The 20,804-nt window shown below is 35.2% G+C and overlaps 1 protein-coding gene across 1 annotated transcript in view; it reads right to left on the reverse strand.

Moving 5' to 3' along the window:
* Positions 1–20,804, reverse strand: part of LOC107594123 (kelch-like protein 29) — a 136,166-nt gene that overhangs the window by 64,955 nt on the left and 50,407 nt on the right. The window contains exons 5-7 of the mRNA XM_016284069.1: positions 19,930–20,400; positions 8,603–8,741; positions 458–654 (exon numbers count right to left, since the gene is read on the reverse strand). Of these exons, the coding sequence (XP_016139555.1) occupies positions 458–654; positions 8,603–8,741; positions 19,930–20,400 (807 nt within the window). The remainder of the gene's footprint in view (positions 1–457; positions 655–8,602; positions 8,742–19,929; positions 20,401–20,804) is intronic.

The raw sequence follows: 20,804 nt of genomic DNA on the forward strand, positions 1-20,804 counted from the left end.
CTTTCTCTCCGCTCCCCAGGGGAGTGCGTGTGTGTGTGTGTGTGTGTGTGTGTGTGTGTGTGTGTGTGTGTGTGTGTGTGTGTGTGTGTGTGTGTGTGCGCGTGCTCGCGTGTGTCAATCAACATAACTCAAGCCTCCAGCTTTGAAAGGGGAAACAGAATCCAAAAAGAGTGAGCGAGACACGGACAGAATGAATAATGAGCATATTCCCTCACAGCTTCACCATGAAGTTCCAGTAAATTATTCCAAGATTTCAGAGTACCTACAAAAATAAACTCATTAGAAAGCATAATACCATAGTCTGTCCATGAGAGATTGAGAACTACAATCATGTTCTGCATTTACGGCAGCATTTCAAACTAAAGAATATTGTGTTGTACTAAATGCATGCAATTTAGTGACTGACTTTGCGTGACTTTGGTGAAATTAGGAAACATTTCATCCGGCAGGTTCTTACCGAGGAAGGAGACACAGACTTTGCAGAAAGTGTTGAACTGGAACTTGTTGGCCGCCTCCAGTAAGGTCTTGGCGTTGGCCGAGTCGATTATGAGGGAGCCGGTGTAAACAAACTCCAGGAGAAGCTCCAGAACATCTGAACTGATGTTGCTCATTGTCAGCTGCATCTTCTCACCGTTTCTGTTCTCCCCCGATAACCTGGACACAGTATGAAGGATGTTAAACCAGAGACCTGCAGGTTGTATCTCAATTGTAGCTGCCAATGAAGGCGGGGTGGAAAGTGTATTTTCAGTGTATAGCTACTTGACTTTAGGTCTGTTCCTCACTCAAAGCTATTGTACGAATTCAGAACAGTGTTGCTATTGTTAACTAAAACTACAACTATTAAAAATGGTTTTCGTTAACTGAAAAAAAGCTGAAATAAAATGTAAATATTGCATGAAATAAACGTACACCTTAAACATTAGAAGAAAAAACTAAAATTAGAAATGCTGAAAATAAAATGAAATAAAATAAGCACTAAAAATAAATAAAAATTAATAAAACCCAAATACAAATAATAATAAAAAATAACATTCATTTCACAAAATGTATTTTTTTACTAGTTTTTATTTTGTTTTTAGTTTAAGTTGCTAGAAATTTGTAACTAAAATTAAAATGAAAACTGAAAATAAAAACTAACTCAAAATATTGATAAAAAAAAAGTTTATTTTATTTTCATTCTAAAACAACTTAACGTTTGTTCTGTTCATCACACAATGCTATCATATGACTTGCTATTATTTTTGTTAACTGAAATAATGCTGAACTATAAATATTAGATGGAAAAACTTAAGCTAAATTATTATTATAAAAATTAGAAATGCTGTCTTGGCAACTAAAAATATTTTAAGTTGAAGTGCTAAAAAAATTTTTTTTAACTAATGAAAAATGAGTTTAGTCAACTCAAAATGAAAATATAAACATTAAAGCTAATTAAAAATATGAATAACTTACTAGAATAGTAATAATACTTAACACTACTTCAGAGGACTTGAATATAGTCGTAAGGACTACATTTCAAGTACATCTTATGGTCCCTTTTGGAGTTTGACGTGGTCACTACATCACTGCATAAAGGTTTTACAATAATTTTACAACGAAAAAACGCAGGATACTGAATGACATGAGGGTAATAAGGGTTTGTTTTTGAGTGAACTATTCCTTTAAGAAGCAATTAAAAACCTATCAAGCAGTGCAAAGTGAAATGGACTCATTTGGAAGAGCATCAACTAAAGCTGCTCAGCGAGTGAGACTCAAAGTCAAGCCTGTGAGTTTCTCTACAGCAGCGCTTGAGGAAAAACCTGAGTGAGTTGCTATGCATTTTCATGCATAATACATGTTTAAAGGCATATGGAGAGTGCAGATTGCCTCGCTGCTGAGATGAGCTGCTCTCCGTATAGAAGAGGGCCGCTGGCTTAGCGTATCTGCTGAGGGCTGATTGGCAGACGGACGCACCGCGGCTTTGGTTTATGCCATTGTCTGGGTGCATGTCTTTAGTCACTAAACCTATAAACCTCAATTATCAGGGATGCTGCAAAAAGACAAAGGTGTCTCGAGAAACAAAAGCTCATAATGATGTTCCATTAATGGACGGCCGCGTCCAACAAGCGGTTAGACTTGTCAGTGAGGTGGAAATATTAATAATGATGATAACCTCTCTTCTGCCTCGGCTTACGCTTCATATTCTACTCCAGACACGCTCATTAAAGGTGAAGTGTGTCATTTCTGAGTCCCTATCAGCAGCAAATGAAACTGTAAAAACTTTGCATTGCGGCAAGAAAATGTAAAGGGTGTTTAAACACATTTCAGGAGAAACACTTCCCTGATGGATAAAATTAAGTTGCATTCAGAAATGCATCTTATTATCAAAGTAAAATGGGTGCATTTTCCTATTGCACTGAAACTGACATAGAATAAAGTATTTTAGCATCAAAAATGACACATTTCTTCTTTAAAACAAATCACAGCATGTGTTTTCCTGAGCCTTCGTGAAGACACTTAAAGGAATAGTTCACCCGAAAATGAGTATGTGCAGAAAATGCGCTCACTCTTAGATTATGTAGATGAGTTTGTTTCTTCATCAGGTTTGGAGAAATGTAGCATTGCATCACTTGCTCACCAATGGATGCTCTGCAGTGAATGGGTGCCGTCAGAATGAGAGTCCAAAGAGCTGATAAAAACATCACAATAATCCACAAGTAATCCACACCACTCCAGTCCATCAATGAATATCTTGTGAAGCCAAAAGCTGTGTGTTTGTAAGAAACAAATTCTTCATTAAGATGTTTTAACATAAAACCATTGCTTCCGGCTAAAATACGAGTCCATAATCCATAACATTTGTTCCTACAGTGGAAAAAGTCATCTTGTTTGAATCAGGACAGAAATCTGCACAGATCAAACACCGCTTACAAGGCAAACAAGTCTAAACTAGTTCTAAATAAATATTTCTTTGGATTTTGATGTAAGAGGACAACAGGAGACGGATTTAAGCGTTATTATGGATTCTGGACACATATTTTGACCAGAAGCGATGGTTTAAAAAGCCTTAATGATGGATTTGTTTCTTACAAACACACAGCTTTTCGCTTCACAAGATGTTAACTGATGGACTGGAGTGGTGTGGATTTTTGTGATGTTTTTTCAGCTGTTTGGACTCTCATTCTGACGGCACCCATTCACAACCCATTCATTGGTTTGCTGTGATGTACAGCTAAATTTCTCCAAATCTGTTCCTATGGAGAAATAAACTCATCTACATCTTGGATGGCCTGAATGTGAGCAAATTTTAATTTTTGGGTGAACTACTCCCATAAAATCTAGATGTATTTATTAAAAATGTACAGACAAACGCATGCTACAAGCGACAGACAGACAGACAGCGTGATGTAAGCAGGGAAGGAAAGGAGGGGATAGAAAATCAGTTCTGCCACAGGGAACCAGCAGCCATCCTACAGGGAAAGGGACCATTCCATGACTGGGATGTGGATTTACTTTCAAACACCTGCCAAAACAGAGTTCAACACGGCCTGCGTACGAACGTGACATTAGTCGTTATAAGAGCTTGGACTTGGAGGAGGCAAAAGGCAGAGTATGAGGTGAGGTGGGTGTCTCTGGCGGTTTCTGAAAAATCAAGAAATGTTACTCCTGAAAAGAAAAACAAAAATGCAAAGTTTATTGCTGTCAGGTATAAGTGGAGGAGGAGAAATAGTAAGAAAGAAAAGGCAAAAAAAGGAGTCGACCATTAAGAGGTGGGAAAGAAAAAGAAAACTGAGATTCAGCCCTCTCTCTGTCCCTGAGATCACGCTCACACTCGCACTATTTCCACACTTTTCTGGCCATGATTTTATTCTGAAGTATGATCACATGTCTGCCCTGAAAAAAAAATCTATATGGTTATCAAAATCACACTTTTTACCCACGGACTATGACTATTATATTATTAGACTGGGATAAAACAGTGACGAAAGTACGGCACTTAAAAAGGGGAAAAAGCCTGAATGAAGGAGTACTTATAATATCTGCATGACTGCATTTTGGATATTTTCTCAGGCAGCATCAAGCGCGCATATATATATATATATATATATATATATATATAAAACAAATAATTAATTCATCATTTTATTAATGCATATTTAATAAATAAATAAAAATAAAGGAATAAACAAATACATAAAAATAAATGAAATAGAAAATAAATGAATGCATAAATAACATGTGCATGGATAAATAATAATAATAATAATTTAAAAAATGCTCAGAAAAAGAGCTTTTTGGCCATACTTTTATTCTCAAGTATAAAACGCATGTCTGCCCTGAAAAAAAGAAAAGAAAAAGAAGAAAAAAAATTATATGGTTATCAAAATCTTTCTTTTTATCCATGGACTATGACTATTATATTGATTAGACTGGGAAAATACAGTGATGAAAGTATGGCACTCAAAGGGGGAAAAACCTTTTAAGAATGACAGGGGTCTCTAAAATAGACACAATTTCCATTTTTCCCATTTTCCAGGAAATGTCGAGCACACTTAAATTGCCTACGTCCTTGAGAGAAAAAGCGGTCTGAAAAATCTATAAATGTGAGTGCTTGCTTTGTTTCTGTGTTCGCTGACATTACATTCTGTCAGACAACATTATATCTGATTACACACCTCAGCACAGTTTAATCAGCAACTGCTTTCATGAAATCTTCAGTGCAAATGTGTTATTTGAATGGCAAAGTGTCTTTTTTTTAGGTGAAACTAATTTTCTAGCCGTGCTTTATGTATAATTTACTTCTTTAGCTGATCATCAGCCTACAGGGGTTTGCACGTCCTTTTGGCTGCAAGACTCTCAAAAACTCCTCTTAAACCATCAAACTAGACCAGCTGAACCAGCGGGAAAAAAAGTTTATGCATAAATAAATGCATAAACAAACGAATGTGTAAACACGTGCAAATAAATAAATTCATAAATAATGAATATATGTTTATTTATAAAATATTATTTATTTTTATATTAATATAATATTTCACATAAAATAAATATTCTATAAATACATAAATGCATAAAAAAATGAAATCAAAATAAATGAATGCATAAACAATATAAAAAACGTAATCAAAGTAAATGCACGTGCATAAAGTCAAATAGATTCATGCATAAATGCTTAAATGCATAAATAAATGTGAATCATGAATAATTGTTCATTATGATAATTTTGTGATTATACTCTCCAAACAATGGACTATATTAACTATATATTAATTATATTATCTTATGCCTATATTGATTCTTCCAGACATAAAAAGCTAAGAGGATCAAAAGAAAGCAGCAAAAAAATTACAAGTGGGCATCAAACCACTAGAACCTCTGAGTTAAGTGTCCAGTTTAATAGAACAAAACAAATCAAGAGTTGTCAAACTAAAGTGGGCTCTTCAACGCCAGCTATCCGTCTCAGACTAATAACGCAGTGTCTATGCTAATATATACGTGAAAACATGATGGATGCACTGCAAGAAACAAAGCACAGATATTCAATAAAATCCAGCAGACAGGCTGAGACAGACAGTTCTATGTACATAAACGCATATAAACGTCAGATTGAACATTATGAAGTCGAACTGGATTGAACTTTCTGTTCAAATGCATCACATTGCTTTAATTCTGCTTGACAAGGTTACGTATTTTCGACTTTGTGAAAAGGATAAAGAAACGCACGGAGCTAATGTATTTTTCAACTGAATGGTGATGATGTGACTATATGGCTTTGTTCTGGAACCTGATGAGCCACCTACAGGCATCATATGTGCACGATTATACTGGTAGAATGCATTCTAGAATGCATTGCGTCAAGTTCAGTGAAAAAAACATATCAAACTGAGAATTATTTAAATAAACAGTGTGTATATAAAATATAAACTTACTCTAAACTAAATAAAATAAATAAATAAATGAATGCACAAAATAAAATCATAAATGCATAAATCTATAAATAAATTAACATGTCAATATATAAATAAATTCATAATTGCATAAATAATTGCAATGAATGCCAATAAATTTATGCATAAACGCACATATGCATAAATTCATAAACACAAATAAATAAATGCATGTGCATAAATAAACTAAAAAATGCATTAATATAAAAGCAGAAATGCAAAAAAATACAAGAGCATATATGCATAAATGCATCAATCCATAAATACATGCATAAATGAATACACGTGTAAATAAATGTATAAATAAATTAATAATTGCATAAAAGCAGAATGTTTGTGAATAAATAAATGCTGAAATAAATAAAAACAAAACCAAAATAAATGAATGCACTGACACAAAATAAAAAAGCTGAAGTCAAAAATAAATACATGTGCATATATATATATATATATATTGCATAAACAAAGCATTAATACATTTTTGTGAATCATGAACTTCATCATGATATCAGTCAATTGCTGAGTCAATATCAATGAGTCAATGTTCCTGTGGCTCAGTGGTAAAGCATTGCATTAGCAGCGCAAAATGTTGTGGGTTCGATTCCCAGGGAACACACATACAGGTAAAAGATGTATAACCTGAATGCACTGTTAGTCGCTTTGGATAAAAGTGTCTACTAAATGCATAAATGATTATAATTATAATAATTTTGTGAGTCCCATGTGCATGATGCGTTTCAGATCAGTTAGGATGTTGCCTTGGTAGCACACTAGGTTCTACAGAAATGTTTCCTCTACGTTTTAAAACCGACAACCTAGACGTCACTATGAGTGTGAAATTCCCCATCCGGAGCCCCTAGTTTCTGTGCTTCCAGAGGCAGTGGAACTCAAATCGCTTTGCGAGGTGTATCAGCACATTTTATGCTTCACTGAGAACAAACTTCGGAGTTATTGCTCCTAATGCAGTTTTCATTGCTGCTGCTCGAGATAGATCAGCTCGACTCAGACTAAATTCACAATCAACCGCCCGAGATTCCCAGGCACAATCTCTCCTGGAAGCTGAAGTACATGCATCACGATATATAGATATCAGATGGGAATATGAAAGCATTACAGCGATTTCACATGCCAAGCCAACTGAAATCTGTTCGTTCTCTGTGTTCAACGTCCTGGATTAGGTTTAATTTGATGTGACTGAAACTAGGCTGAGAGGGATAGATGAACACGTGTGCAATCAGTTGTACTGTAGTGCACTTTCATTAACCCTGTACAGTTTACTGTATCATATTTGATACGCAAATTTCTAAGGCTTTTAAATGATCAACATGACCAAAACTTGTTGCACACAATCTATTTCATAATTGTACAAACGTCCCCCTTCAGTTTGAGGTTTGCTGTAAAATCTTTACTGATTTTTATAGTAAACATAAGAATAACTTTTATATTATTAGTAATATTTCAAGATGAACCAGGTTTACTTTATTATCCATTATCATTTTTTTTTTTTTGAAAAATCATGTTCAAATGTATAATGTAATATGATTATCAGGCTTTTGAGGAGCGTTTATTTGTTCATCTCTCAGTCATCATTGGATTGCATTGCATTATATGTTGTGATGTTTTTTCTCAATATTCTTACTATATCATACTATATGAGCCATAAAAGCCTCATGTATCAAATATGATACTCAACAAAAATGCATATGCAAACCTTTTGGTAAAAAAAAAATAAATAAACTGCTTTTTTTCTGGCTGTTATTTCATATGTCAGGCTTTACAGGGTTAAAAATACCTTTAGTAATTTTTCAAAAAATGTCTACCTTTGAAAATTTCTTTCTGCTAGCTAACAAAAGTCAGGTTCCAATCAAAAGTATCAATTTTAAAGGTTAGCTCCAACAGTTCACCACAAATTTACTGCCAACATTTTGCCACAAAGCTCATTTGCATATGGAAACATGATTTTGCTGTAAATGTGTGGCAAACTTCGCCTCACGGGTTCCCCAGAAGGGCACGTGACACACACACACAACAGATGCTGGAGTTGTGCGTTTCTTTGCCTGTAAACATGATTCAGTATCAGGCTTTCCTCATAAATAACATGCAGTCAGTCTTACGGCTCTGGGACTCCCGACTGCTGAGATCAGCATTGATACAAGACGGCAAAGTCGGCAAAAAAACCTTGAATTTCCCGAAGCAGAAACGAGATCCGCGCATGCAGTTCCCTTAATCTCGAAGCGGTGTGTGAATTTCCAGAGTGAGTCACAGCAGGTAAAAGGTCAAGTGGGACGGCTAAAACATCCCGTCTAAGCACTTGACACAGACAACTGAGCGCAGCGCTGATCCAATATGCCTAACGCATCCCTAAAATCTGCCTTTCATTTGTTTTGACATTTACAAAGCATTTAAAACCAAAACCCCCAGTCATGGAAATTCTTCGCCCATTTAAATGCAAACCGGCACACGTAGTGAATGGAGATGAAAGGGTCAGATCGGTCGACACCTTGACCTTTTTCAGCAGTGAAATACGTTCGCCGGTGGGACAGACAGAATGGCTACTGGCCCTGTGACAGGAACCGATGTCTTCAGACCTGCAAGAGACAGGGAGGGAAAAGGAGGCGACACAAAAGCACCCTATGAAAAGAACAGAACAGATCAAGGATGGGAGGAAAGCAAACCTTTTCACCATGTCCTTGAAATACAAGCTGCAGGAAGCTAGAACATTTTGATGGACTTCAAACTCTTTGCCTTCAACAATTATTTTCAGGTCTGTAAACTCTTTCTCTCGCCGCTGCTGGTTCAATTCCTTCAACATTTCTGTAGAACAAGAGAAAGAAGAGAAACAGTGATTTTCGGACCATCTGAGATCCAAGCACACAGCATATGATGACAAAATCAATCATTACTCGAAGAAAAACAGGAAATTATCTGTTTGTGCAAATAAAAGGCTGGAATGGAGGAATACATCTGGAATGGAGGAATACCATCAAGCATGAAGGAAAAACAACAACAGAAATGAAGAGCAGAAGTCAGCGCTGTCATTTCTGTCATGCTGAACTTTATCAGTATGATGTCTGCAGCTTTGATTGAAAGGAATACTTCAGCCAAAAATGAAAACGCTGTGCTTATTTTTTTTTTTCACCAACATGTCATTGCAAACCCTTCGTTGTGTTCTTTTCAGACATTTCATTTTAGGATGTACTATTCCTTTTTACACACAAATACAACACTATAGTCAGGTTCTGGAAATAAAAATTCCATTCACATTCTTCATGTCATTTATTATTATTATTTATTTTTATTACTATTATTATTATTGCTAAAAATAAGCTTTGGTCACTCACACACACACACACATATATATACATATATATATATATATATACATATCATTATATTATGATTGCTGTAATATAATTATATTTTAATACAATATACACATCTTTATTTTAATACAACACATTAACAAGTTGCATTACAGTAATTTATGGTTTTGTTTTTCTCTGTTTCTTCAAGCTATATTTGTATTCTTTAGTAATTTGTTATAACACTATAACAAATAAAATTTTTAACTAGAGCCCGACCGATATATCGTTTAGCCGATATTATAGGCCAATATGAGCCTGTCGCCGATATATTGGTATCAGCGAATATGTCAGAACATATATATATATATATATATATATATATATATATATATATATATATATATATGTATAATATATCAGAAGGACAAACTTAACTAATTACACCATTCAGAAGCATGGTGTAAAACATAATCTGCGTTATGTGTTCTGTATGTCAGAACATATATATATATATATATATATATGTATAATATAACAGAACACATAACGCAGATTATGTTTTACACCATGCTTCTGAATGGTGTAATTAGTTAAGTTTGTCCAGCAGAGCACGCTCCATTGTTTGCTACTGGCGACCCAGGTCAGTGTAGTGTAGAGATGCTCGGATAAGCTCAAACTTCACCCGAGTCCGCTGCTTCAAATTATCTGCCCGCCACCCACCCGCACCTATATTTGCATATTTACAATGATTCTAATTCTTAGTTTTGCATTATGATATGATGAAATGGATGGTTCATATTTAACAGCAGATTCAGTGACGTTAGAGCCTAGAGCTGATTTGCGCATCACGACACGCGTCTGCGGCGCATTAAAGCCTGTGTTAAACCCACCGGAGCTGATGGCGGTCACTCAGTCAATGCTGGTTTTTATCCTGGCCGCGTACACATACACACACATATACATACATATATATATATATACATATACATATATACATATACATATATACATATACATATATACATATACATATACATATATACATATACATACACATATATATATACACATACGTACATCACACTTGACGTGGTTCATTGTTTGCTCATAACTGAGTCACTTAATCATGCAGATTTATGCTACAAGCTTTTGTAGAAATGTACAGTAAGGAAGTTATTTCCCTTAACAAGGAAATTAACATTCTTAGAATTGACAAGACGGTTGACCCTGAGAGGTCAGCTAAATATCTACAGCGGGTCTAAATATTCATAACTAATTATAACTAGTTATGATTAATTATTCATATTTCCTCATGAGCTGATTTGTTACAATATATCTGTGAATATTAAACTGCAAAAAGACGATTTAAATACGAATGTTCTGCATGTTCATTGGATTACCAGAAAATACACAACACCGAGTTTGTGAAAAAAAATATTATTCATTATTATTATTTATTCACTTTACATTAGGAAAAGCTGTTCTTCTGGCATAAACCTGCCCCTATTGGTTTGGCAGTAGCTTGCTTGCCCTACACAGTTACCTTGTTTAATTACTTAATTCAAGTTATATATAGTTTGTTCTATTTGTGTTATTCAAATTATTTATTATAAGTGAAGTTTACTGTTAAGTGCACTGATGTCAGACTCATTTTGAATAATAAAGTTTATTGTTAAATTGATAAATACCCTGCCTCCATTACAAAGGCCTTTGTTTTAACTAGTTATGATTAATTATTCATATTTCCTCATGAGCTGATTTGTTACAATATATCTGTGAATATTAAACTGCAAAAAGACGATTTAAATACGAATGTTCTGCATGTTCATTGGATTACCAGAAAATACACAACACCGAGTTTGTGAAAAAAAATATTATTCATTATTATTATTTATTCACTTTACATTAGGAAAAGCTGTTCTTCTGGCATAAACCTGCCCCTATTGGTTTGGCAGTAGCTTGCTTGCCCTACACAGTTACCTTGTTTAATTACTTAATTCAAGTTATATATAGTTTGTTCTATTTGTGTTATTCAAATTATTTATTATAAGTGAAGTTTACTGTTAAGTGCACTGATGTCAGACTCATTTTGAATAATAAAGTTTATTGTTAAATTGATAAATACCCTGCCTCCATTACAAAGGCCTTTGTTTGTCACATCATTATAAGTGTTTAATCACCACATTTGAGTTATTGCAAAAAATGTGTTTATGTATATATATTCTGTTTATGTAGGCTATATACACTGTATTCTATCTACAGTAGCAGTCAGAAGTTTGGACACACGAATGGGAAGTGTGTCCAAACTTTTGACTATACTGTACTATAATATAGCCTACACATAAAGAATATCGGACAATATATCGGTATCAGTCTTTTTTTTACTCCCCAATATCGGTATCGGCCCCCAAAAACCCATATCGGTCGGGCTCTATTTTTAACTATGTATACACCTGTATAGACTTACGATATATAATGGATATAATGAAAATTCAGTAAAACTATTAAAATTATAAAACTTTGTTCTGATGTTTTGCCAAGAACGATAATGATATTTTGGGGGACAATGTGATTAATTGCCATGACAATAATGTCACAAGGCAAAACAACAAAAACAAATAATATATATATAAATGGAATTATACACACACACACACACACACACACACATAAACAAAGTGTGTCCTAACCTTTGGTCCTAGGCCTTTGGGACAAAAAAAGGCCCAAAAAAGCCTATTTTTCTGAAAATAATAATCATAATAATTTATAATTTAACTTTTTTTTTCTAAATATAGGGTTATATATAAATATATTATCTTTTTTTTCTTCTTGAGATTTTGGGATAAAATATAACTGGTAAACATTTACAATGTTCTCCAGTGATGGTCTTTTCAGTTTTAAGATTAGCCCAAAACTTCCTCATGTCCAGGAAATTATGCTCATCAAATTATAATTATAAGGTGAATATATGCATGAGTCATACCTGACATGATTTATGTATAATTAATCATCTCTGAACCCAAAGCGGAATGATTTTATGTGCTGGAATAACTTCATCAACTCCCAAAGCCCCTGAAACAGCAGGACGCCGTGATCGCGACAGGTATTCATGACTAATAAGAAGCGACCACAAACAGCAGCTGATATACGACGAGACCCAATTCTGTGCAACAAAGGATATTGCGCTTCTGAAAATAAACACATTCAAAGTCACTTCTGCATTTCATGTGCTGGCTTTCCGTGCAGTCATTTGAATAATTGGCCGGTGTAAGCGTCTCAGCTTCATTAGAGCAACACGTCACACGCCTCTGACAGCTGTTCCACAGACGTCTGACAAACTAATAAGGAAAAGGACATGCGATTATCTGCCTAAAATGTTCCCTATTAATTTGAGCCAGGGATAGCATGGATGGCAGGAAATTATTCTCCATTTAAGTGGGTCAGTGTTCTCTGGAGAAGACCATAATCATAAAATAGCACAGGGCAGTCTAGCGGGACCAGGAAGGGAGATTTTAAAGGAAAATTAATGCATTTGTAATTGTTATTAACATTTGCGCATGAATCATTTGTGTTAAAACGAACTCCAGTTCCATTTAAACCTGGAAATAAACTTTTTAAAACGGAGGACAAAGAAAAGCTAAGGCTCAAAATAAAAAAAGAAATATTGAAGCTTGTGCACAATTTCTAGGTCACTAATCAAACGCAAGCACACTTTGTGACTTTCTTGCTCGTTCCGAAGCACAAGTTCATGCTGGAGAACACGATCATCAGCTCCGGGGCAAAAAAAAGACCTCTCTGTATATCCATAACATTATCCTTCGGGATTCTAAAGGGATTACAGGTAATAATGTTGTAAATAATATTCAGTTTCTTGCACAGGCCGGTTGTTTTGCTTCATAAGACCTCAATATATTGTCAGGAGCCATGCATATTAATTTTGTCTTACCTGAATATGCTTTTTTTGACTCTTAAAGTGCCGGTAGCTGCTGACTTGCATTTTATGAATCACCAAGGATCACCGTTTCAGCTAAAAACCTTCTTTACTGCTCTACTGAAAAAAAAAAAAGTGAGTAAATTAGCAACAAATTTTAATTTTTCAACTATCCCTTTAAGGCACTGAATTTTCTTTGCGTTTACATTTAAAAGGCATAAAGACACTTCTGAATGGCTCAAGAGTGTTACGCTATGAGACGGCGAGAACAGATATATTAATCCGATTCAGTCTGCCGCTCCTCCAAGAGCACTTTCCTCTCTCGGTGGAACTGGAAAGAATGCAGAAGCTCGTGAAATGTGTCCTTCCAGAACAAAAGAGGTGTGAATCAATAACAATGGAGCTATAGATATGAGATGAGGAGTTCTCGAGCATGATCTCTGGCAGGCCACACACACCGCGAAGGTAGGAATACATGCATACAAACCAGAGCGATCTCAATGAGACTATTGTACCATCTCTTTTTTCTCAGATTAAGTCAAGCACGCAGCTCTTGATGCAAGAAAGAGGAAACTATAGAAAGCATTACTTATTTTTCTCCATATGATATTTCAATTACAATTTCATGTTGACTCATGTTCCTCAATAGATGTTCCTGATCTTATTGTGAATGATTAATCGGTGCACATTATTCAAAATGGTTGCCTTGGTAATATTTCCATTTCTGCCCACTGACATCAGGATTTCATAAATAATACAAAAAAATCATAAAAAATTCTTGAGCAGCAAATTAGAATGATTTCTGAAGGATCATGTGACACTGAAGACTGGAGTAATGATGCTGAAAATTCAGCTTTGATCACAGGAATAAATTACATTTCTTTAATATATTCAAATAGAAAACAGCCATTTTAAATTGTAATAATATTTAAAAATGTTACTGTACTTATGATCAAATTGATGACTTCTTCAAAAAACATAAAAAACACGAATTATTTCAAACTTCTGGCCACTAGTGTATCATTGATACTGCAACGTTAAGATAAAAACACAACAACTATGTTACCAGATTTTTACAGTAACAAATGCACAAAAAATGGAGCATCTTTTTTTCTTTTTATGATTTGTTTTGGTAGCATCAGATCACTTTGAAAGGGAAGGCAACTTGCGTCAGTACTATACATGCTGAGTTTCAGTCTAACAGCACTCAAAACTAAGTTTTATGCACATAAGCAGATTGCAAATACTTGACATGCACGCAAACAAACTTCAGCAGTCAAGGAGGGTGATATTTTCTTCAAATGACATTAAAACAGATGTAGGACTATTCATGTAGCTGCTATCTACATGTCAAAAGTAACTTTAACCAACTTCCTAAAGATTCTCCTCAAATCCCTGTTCTGTCATCGCAGTAGTTTGCCTGAAAGAGAAAAGTGACTGTAGAAGACAGTTTATGCTAATGATCGCTATACTGTCCCTTGTGGCAATGCTCAGAATGTGACTTGTAGTCGCGCTGCATTAGGAATTGGGTTCTGACACATTCCAGAAAGCAATAATGCATGAAATTGAGCTTGTGTGGCTAGAAGCACTTTAGTCTCACAAACTCAAAATGACCAAAATACACATACAACAGAAACACACAACTACAGAAGTCTCATAACGGAATCATAATATACCCAACTACAATACACTAACTCTGTTCTGAAACCTAGTGAACTACCATTCAAAAGTTTAAGGTCAGTAAGATAGTTTTTTTTAATGAAATTAATACTTTTATTCAGCAAGGACACATTCAAGTGACAATACATATATTTATATGTTAAAAAATTGACAAAAAAAATAAATGTTTCATAAATGTAAAAAAATAAATAAAATTACGCAAAGTCTTTTCAGCACTTATAATAATCAGAAATGTTTCTTGAGCAGCAAATCAGCATATTAGATTGATTTCTGAAGATCATGTGACACTGAAGACTGGAGTAATGATGCTGAAAATTCAGCTTTGATCACAGAAATAAATTACATTTTACAATATATTCACATAGAAAACTGTCATTTTAGATGGTAATAATATTTCACAATTTTACTGTTTTTACAGTATTTTTGATCCAATAAATACAGCCTTAGTGAGCAGAAGAGACTTCTTTAAAAACATTAAAACAAATCTGACCGACCTCAAACTTTTGAACTCTAGTGTACCTTGCTTTCTGCTGTCTATTGCCTATATAGGCTGCATCCTAAATGAAACGGACACTCTACGTAGGCCATTAAATACTCATTAGACTAAACTTATTCTTCAAAGATGTTCAGCACTAAATGAACAGTAAGTACATTTATAAATCATTGCTCTTGCTTCATTCATAGATTTTAATTTTCTCTAAAGGAGGGTGTCTTAAAAGGCATAATTATGCTGCCTACCTCCTAGGGAACAGCGCTTGTGTCTGAATTGCACCTTAAATACTAAGAAGCTTACTAGCCTTTGGAGCTTTTATGAAGTTTTCCTCTTCCAGGATGGTTTTTACCATAAATCTTTTCAAATACACTCATAGGTTTATTTTCCATGCAATGCATTGCAAAATATCCAATATGCATAAAAATATAAACAGGATTAACATTACATAAATAACAGATGTCATCAGTATGAAGTAATTTTCATGCTCTCACGTCTATAAACAGACACCTTTCAAACTCAATATTTCACAATTTTCATGCTCGTCTCACGTCTATAAACAGACACCTTTCAACCTCAATATTTCACTTTAGATTTCATTAGTTATAAATACAAAAACACACAAGAAAGCAATGCACGTGTAATTCATATATAGTATGTGTGGAAATAGAGAGATACTATGCATTCAGCTTTTCAAATGCTTCACAATTTAAGGAACAATTCAACTCCGTGTTGCATTGCATTATGTGTTGAAATTTAATTCCAAACGTTAAATCACTAACTCTAAATGGAAACGATAATAGTGAAGCTTGACCTGGCGAACACTGCTAAAAATCAATGCATCTAATCTAAGTCAAGGTAGTAATAATCAGCGTTTGTGCAGCAGGAAGAGGTCAGATTGTAATGGACGTCTCTCCTGTTCTCGGAGGAGAGGAGTAGCAGATCAAGCTGCATGGAGCAGCTTTTACTGTTTAGAGAGATAAAGCTGTGATAATTCATCCTAAACCCACACTGTCAGAGATCCGCGTCCACACACTGCAGCACATGGGGCTTGATAAACAGAGATGGAGGTTAGAAATGAAGACTGGACTTGACACTTACAGAAACATGGAGAACTCGGGTTTCATGAAGCAGACGTATGGTTTAGTTTTAAAGAGAAAGTAAGCAAGGCTTCATGTCTTCAGACATTCAATGGACAGAAAAATCTATTATGATTTTTCAATTTTCCAACTGAAAAAGTCCAATAGCACCAACATTATCAGTTTGAGCTTTAGTCCACACACTGTTCTGTAGCTCAAACAGTCGAGCGCCAAGGTCATGGGATTGATTCCCATGAAATGCATGAACCGACAAAGCAAGTTTCTTTGAATAAAAGCATCTGCCAAATGAATGCATGTAATGCACTAACCCAAGAATCCCATTCAATAACACATTATCCTTCCTTATAGATCAGTTCTGGCCAAATCTTTCAAATCTACATTTTCATTTGAAATATATGTGCACCAGTCTATCCCTACAGCTGCATGTCTCCTTCGGACGCCATTAGTTTGCATTCAGCTCCTCCTGCATTGTATCAGATTACTTACTTTCTCAAATGCACTTTGGAAAGTCTCAATCTTTGTCTGAAGAACGGCCAAAACTCAGCATAAATGTATGCATCTATCCATTTCGCAGTGCAACTCAAATGCATCAGAGCATCACATTTCTCTTATCTTCTGGTTTCAGTAATCTGTCTGGTGGCATCAGGTGTCCTTGAAAACATCCACAATTTTCACTGTAAAAATTTTTTTTCACAGTTAAATAATAAAACTTTATTAGAGTATGTTGGAGTTATTATTGGAGTTTCTACTTCAAAATCCAATTCTACTACTTTAATCCAATGTGTTACTTGCCATTTCTTTGTAATTATTTGTGAAATTTACTAGCAATTCCTGAGTGAAAATGGTTTTAATATAAATCCTACACCAATATTTTTTTTTAGCTAATCAAACTCTTTTCTATATGCAAAAAACACTTTTTCTGATACTATCTTCTCAGAATTATGACCTACATGCCCCAAGGCCAATCCTACAGCAATTTTTCAACTAATCGAAAACTTTTATACATGCAAAGACCAGTTTTTGATGCAATCATATCAAAATTACAACCTAAATCCACCAACGTCAATCCTACACCAATTTTTAAGGTTATTCGAACACCTCTCTACATGCAAAAGCTAGATTTTCTGATGCAACTCTAGCTTAAAGTTATTCACCCTTCCTAAAATCTTTAAAGCAAACTCACATTCAGGTCTAATTCTAAAACGAAACACCACCTTTTCACAAACCATTTTGCCATTTCTGTTGACATGAAAGAATACTCGCTACTGTCCAGTTCTTATTAAACTGTAAATTTCAGTAGAAACTGCCAATATTCAATGAACAAAGTCTGTGGCATCTGATTTCCCATCATCCCTAGAAGCAATTACAAGCAGATAAATGGGGAGCAAACTCACCTTGCGTTCTCTTCAGAAGATTAATACCTCACGCGATTCAACATGACATTCAATACAGGGAGACAGAAAAATAGATTTCTGCCTGTAGCTGGCTAGAAAATCAAGGCGATTTGAGAGCTTTAGGGCACAATATCACGCAATAACTACATACTGGTTTCTTTTGAATATTTCATTCCATTTTTATACGGAATAATATGAAGAACGAGAGTCCAAAAACCAGAACCGGAAAAGTTGAGACTTACTCGAGTTACATCAAACGCCACAAGTTTATTTCCCATAATAAATCATTCCTAAGAAATTAGCTATGGTACATTAAACTTGTCTGTCCCGACTGTGTTGATATATGAACTGAAATTCATTTACACTATATTTACATAAGGTTTCCATTTATATGGAAATTATTTCTGCCATTTCAGACCCACCAACAATTTTGTGGAAGCATCCACTGCCCCGTAAATCGATTTGATCTTCACAATAGTTCCCGGATGCTGCCGAATATCAGAGAAGCTAATTCGTAAAATCATTAGGAGCTTCCACTGGCTGGGTAGGAAAGAAAAACAAAAGGAAAAGAAAGGCAATCCACCCCGACTCATCTCGTCTTGTGGGTGTTGATGAATGGGGGGTTTTATTGAAAGTGAAAGGCAGGAAAGTAATAAATATATTCAAGATCATCAAGTTGTGCAGGTCGAAGATAGCGAGCGATTCTTTCGGAGACTAGAGGAGCGCAATTACGGATGTTCATTTCGGTTATTTTTCCTAAACGACAACCGACGCTCGTTAACCGATTGTTAACCGTTAACCGTCAAGATTATTTAAAATTAGAATTGAATTAAATTAGAAAGGATAAGTGTCTGCGACCCGTTAAAAAATACTAACATTTGTTTCCCGAGGATTAACTTTACATGCGCAAAAAGCAGCAAACAACAGAACATGAGGATTCACTTGGTCATCATATCACATCACACACCTGCAGCGCTTCTGCAAGCGGAGAAAAACATAATAAAGCTAGGATATATATATAAATAACGAATAAATAGGCCTATATGAGAAACATATTTTTACTTAATAAATTAAGAAAATTAAAGAAAAACTGTGCAACAAGTAGCCTAGTATGCAGAGCTTCGGTTAATTTTTGTGCTGCGCGAAAGGAAACAGACGGCAGAAAGCGGCATCCTATTTTTCTTTAGGCTTATTTTACAAAAGCACAAAGATTTGTTTTTATTGTGAATGTACACAAATGAAGGCAAACCTTTTACAATTCTGATTATCTTTAGGACTAAAAGGACTAGTTTCTTCTACTGTTAGAAGGAAACCATTAAAGTGATTGCGCCGGCGCCACATGCACGCACACAGTTAAGCATTGCTACCTTGACAATGCAGCCTGTTCATTATCATAATAAAATACAGTCAGTCAAACATATGGAAAAAAAACTATGTAGTAAAAAATATGTAGTAAAATCTGTGCTGTTAAGTGTTATCACTGTACCGCCGTGATGTTATGCAAAACATTTTGTTTTACGTGGATATTGGAACGCGAGTGAAGTACATAAATAATAATTTGCAATTCAAATACATCGTGAATAGGGAAACATTTGATTTTGTGTCGAATCAGAGACCCAACGTTGGTTTCAGTTTCGTTTTAGCCTAAATTAATTCGTTTTGGCTTGTCGTTTATATTGCTATAGCTTATATTTGTAATTATTTTCTAAATACTGTTAATTCAAAGAGTGAGGGTAACTAAAATAGCCTAGCTATGTTTATATACATAGTTTATATATACATATAAACATACATACATACATTATATAGAGTTGGCATTAGGCCCATTTCTGAATTAAATAATAAAATGTGACTTATAAACCCCTAGAAACATTTTTTTATACGCATAGCGTATTTTAACCATGCAGCAAACCTTTTTAAATATTTTGATAAATTACTGAAAAAATTAATAATTAAATGACTTTTTAAACTGTTTATCTGATTGTATTAATTGATCAAAACTCTTACGGTCAGTTAACTGGTTAAACGGTTAAAATGAACATCCCTAAGCGCAACAAAACATTATGATGTCCAGGAAAACTTGTGGCTGAAATATAATTTACCTTTGGGATGCCAGGGGTCCGTGAATTCGTATTTCCCTAATCCGACTGTTCTCAGCATCTGCAGGCTGTTGGCGGTTTCCTGCTGGCCGTTCGTCAGCGGCTCGTTGGTGGGCAGCGGCGAGGAGCTCATGGTGGCGGATTGCACCATGGGATGCGTCAAATGGCCGTTGCCCACCACCGTGTGGACGGGATGGGCGACCTGGCAGACACTGGGCATTGGAGGCAGGCCGCCGACGGCGAGGGATTGGCTCTGGACGTTGAGGACCATGTTGGTCATTGGCTGTGAAGGCTGCTGTGGGAGCTGGTAGTGTGTGGGTAATTGTGGATGGGGGGTTTGGAGCGCCGGGGTCACACCGACGATGGGTGCTTGGACGCCCTGGCTGTAAGCTGGCGCCTGCGGCAGAGCGTATGTGTGCGCCAAGAGTCCAGCCTGGTTGACGGCGGCAGCTACTTGAGGCGGCCATAGAGGAGCTGCAGAGAGCCAAACAACATCCATTTGAAGTAGATGCATGCGATATGACAATATTAGATTGAGAACTATTAAAATGTCTTCAAGGTCCGCTTTATTGAGAGATCATTAGTATCATGCATCAATGCACATTTTACCTAATGTTTTTGAATTATTATTATTGAGTTTGATTATCATCTATATCTCTGTTACATTCACATGACATTGCAGTTTATTATTTGCATGCATTTGCAGGTAAACGGGGTAAATATCTATAGGGAATATATATATATATAGAGAGAGAGATATATATATATATATATATATACAGTATATATATATATAGGAACGAAAACTGTAAATGAGAAAACAGCCTTTTATATGTGTTGAGAGAGAGAGAGAGAGAGAGAGAGAGAGAGAGAGAGAG

This window comes from Sinocyclocheilus grahami, unplaced genomic scaffold (assembly GCF_001515645.1).
Source record: "Sinocyclocheilus grahami isolate Dianchi unplaced genomic scaffold, SAMN03320097.WGS_v1.1 scaffold179.1, whole genome shotgun sequence".
Classification (NCBI taxonomy): Eukaryota; Metazoa; Chordata; class Actinopteri; order Cypriniformes; family Cyprinidae; genus Sinocyclocheilus; species Sinocyclocheilus grahami.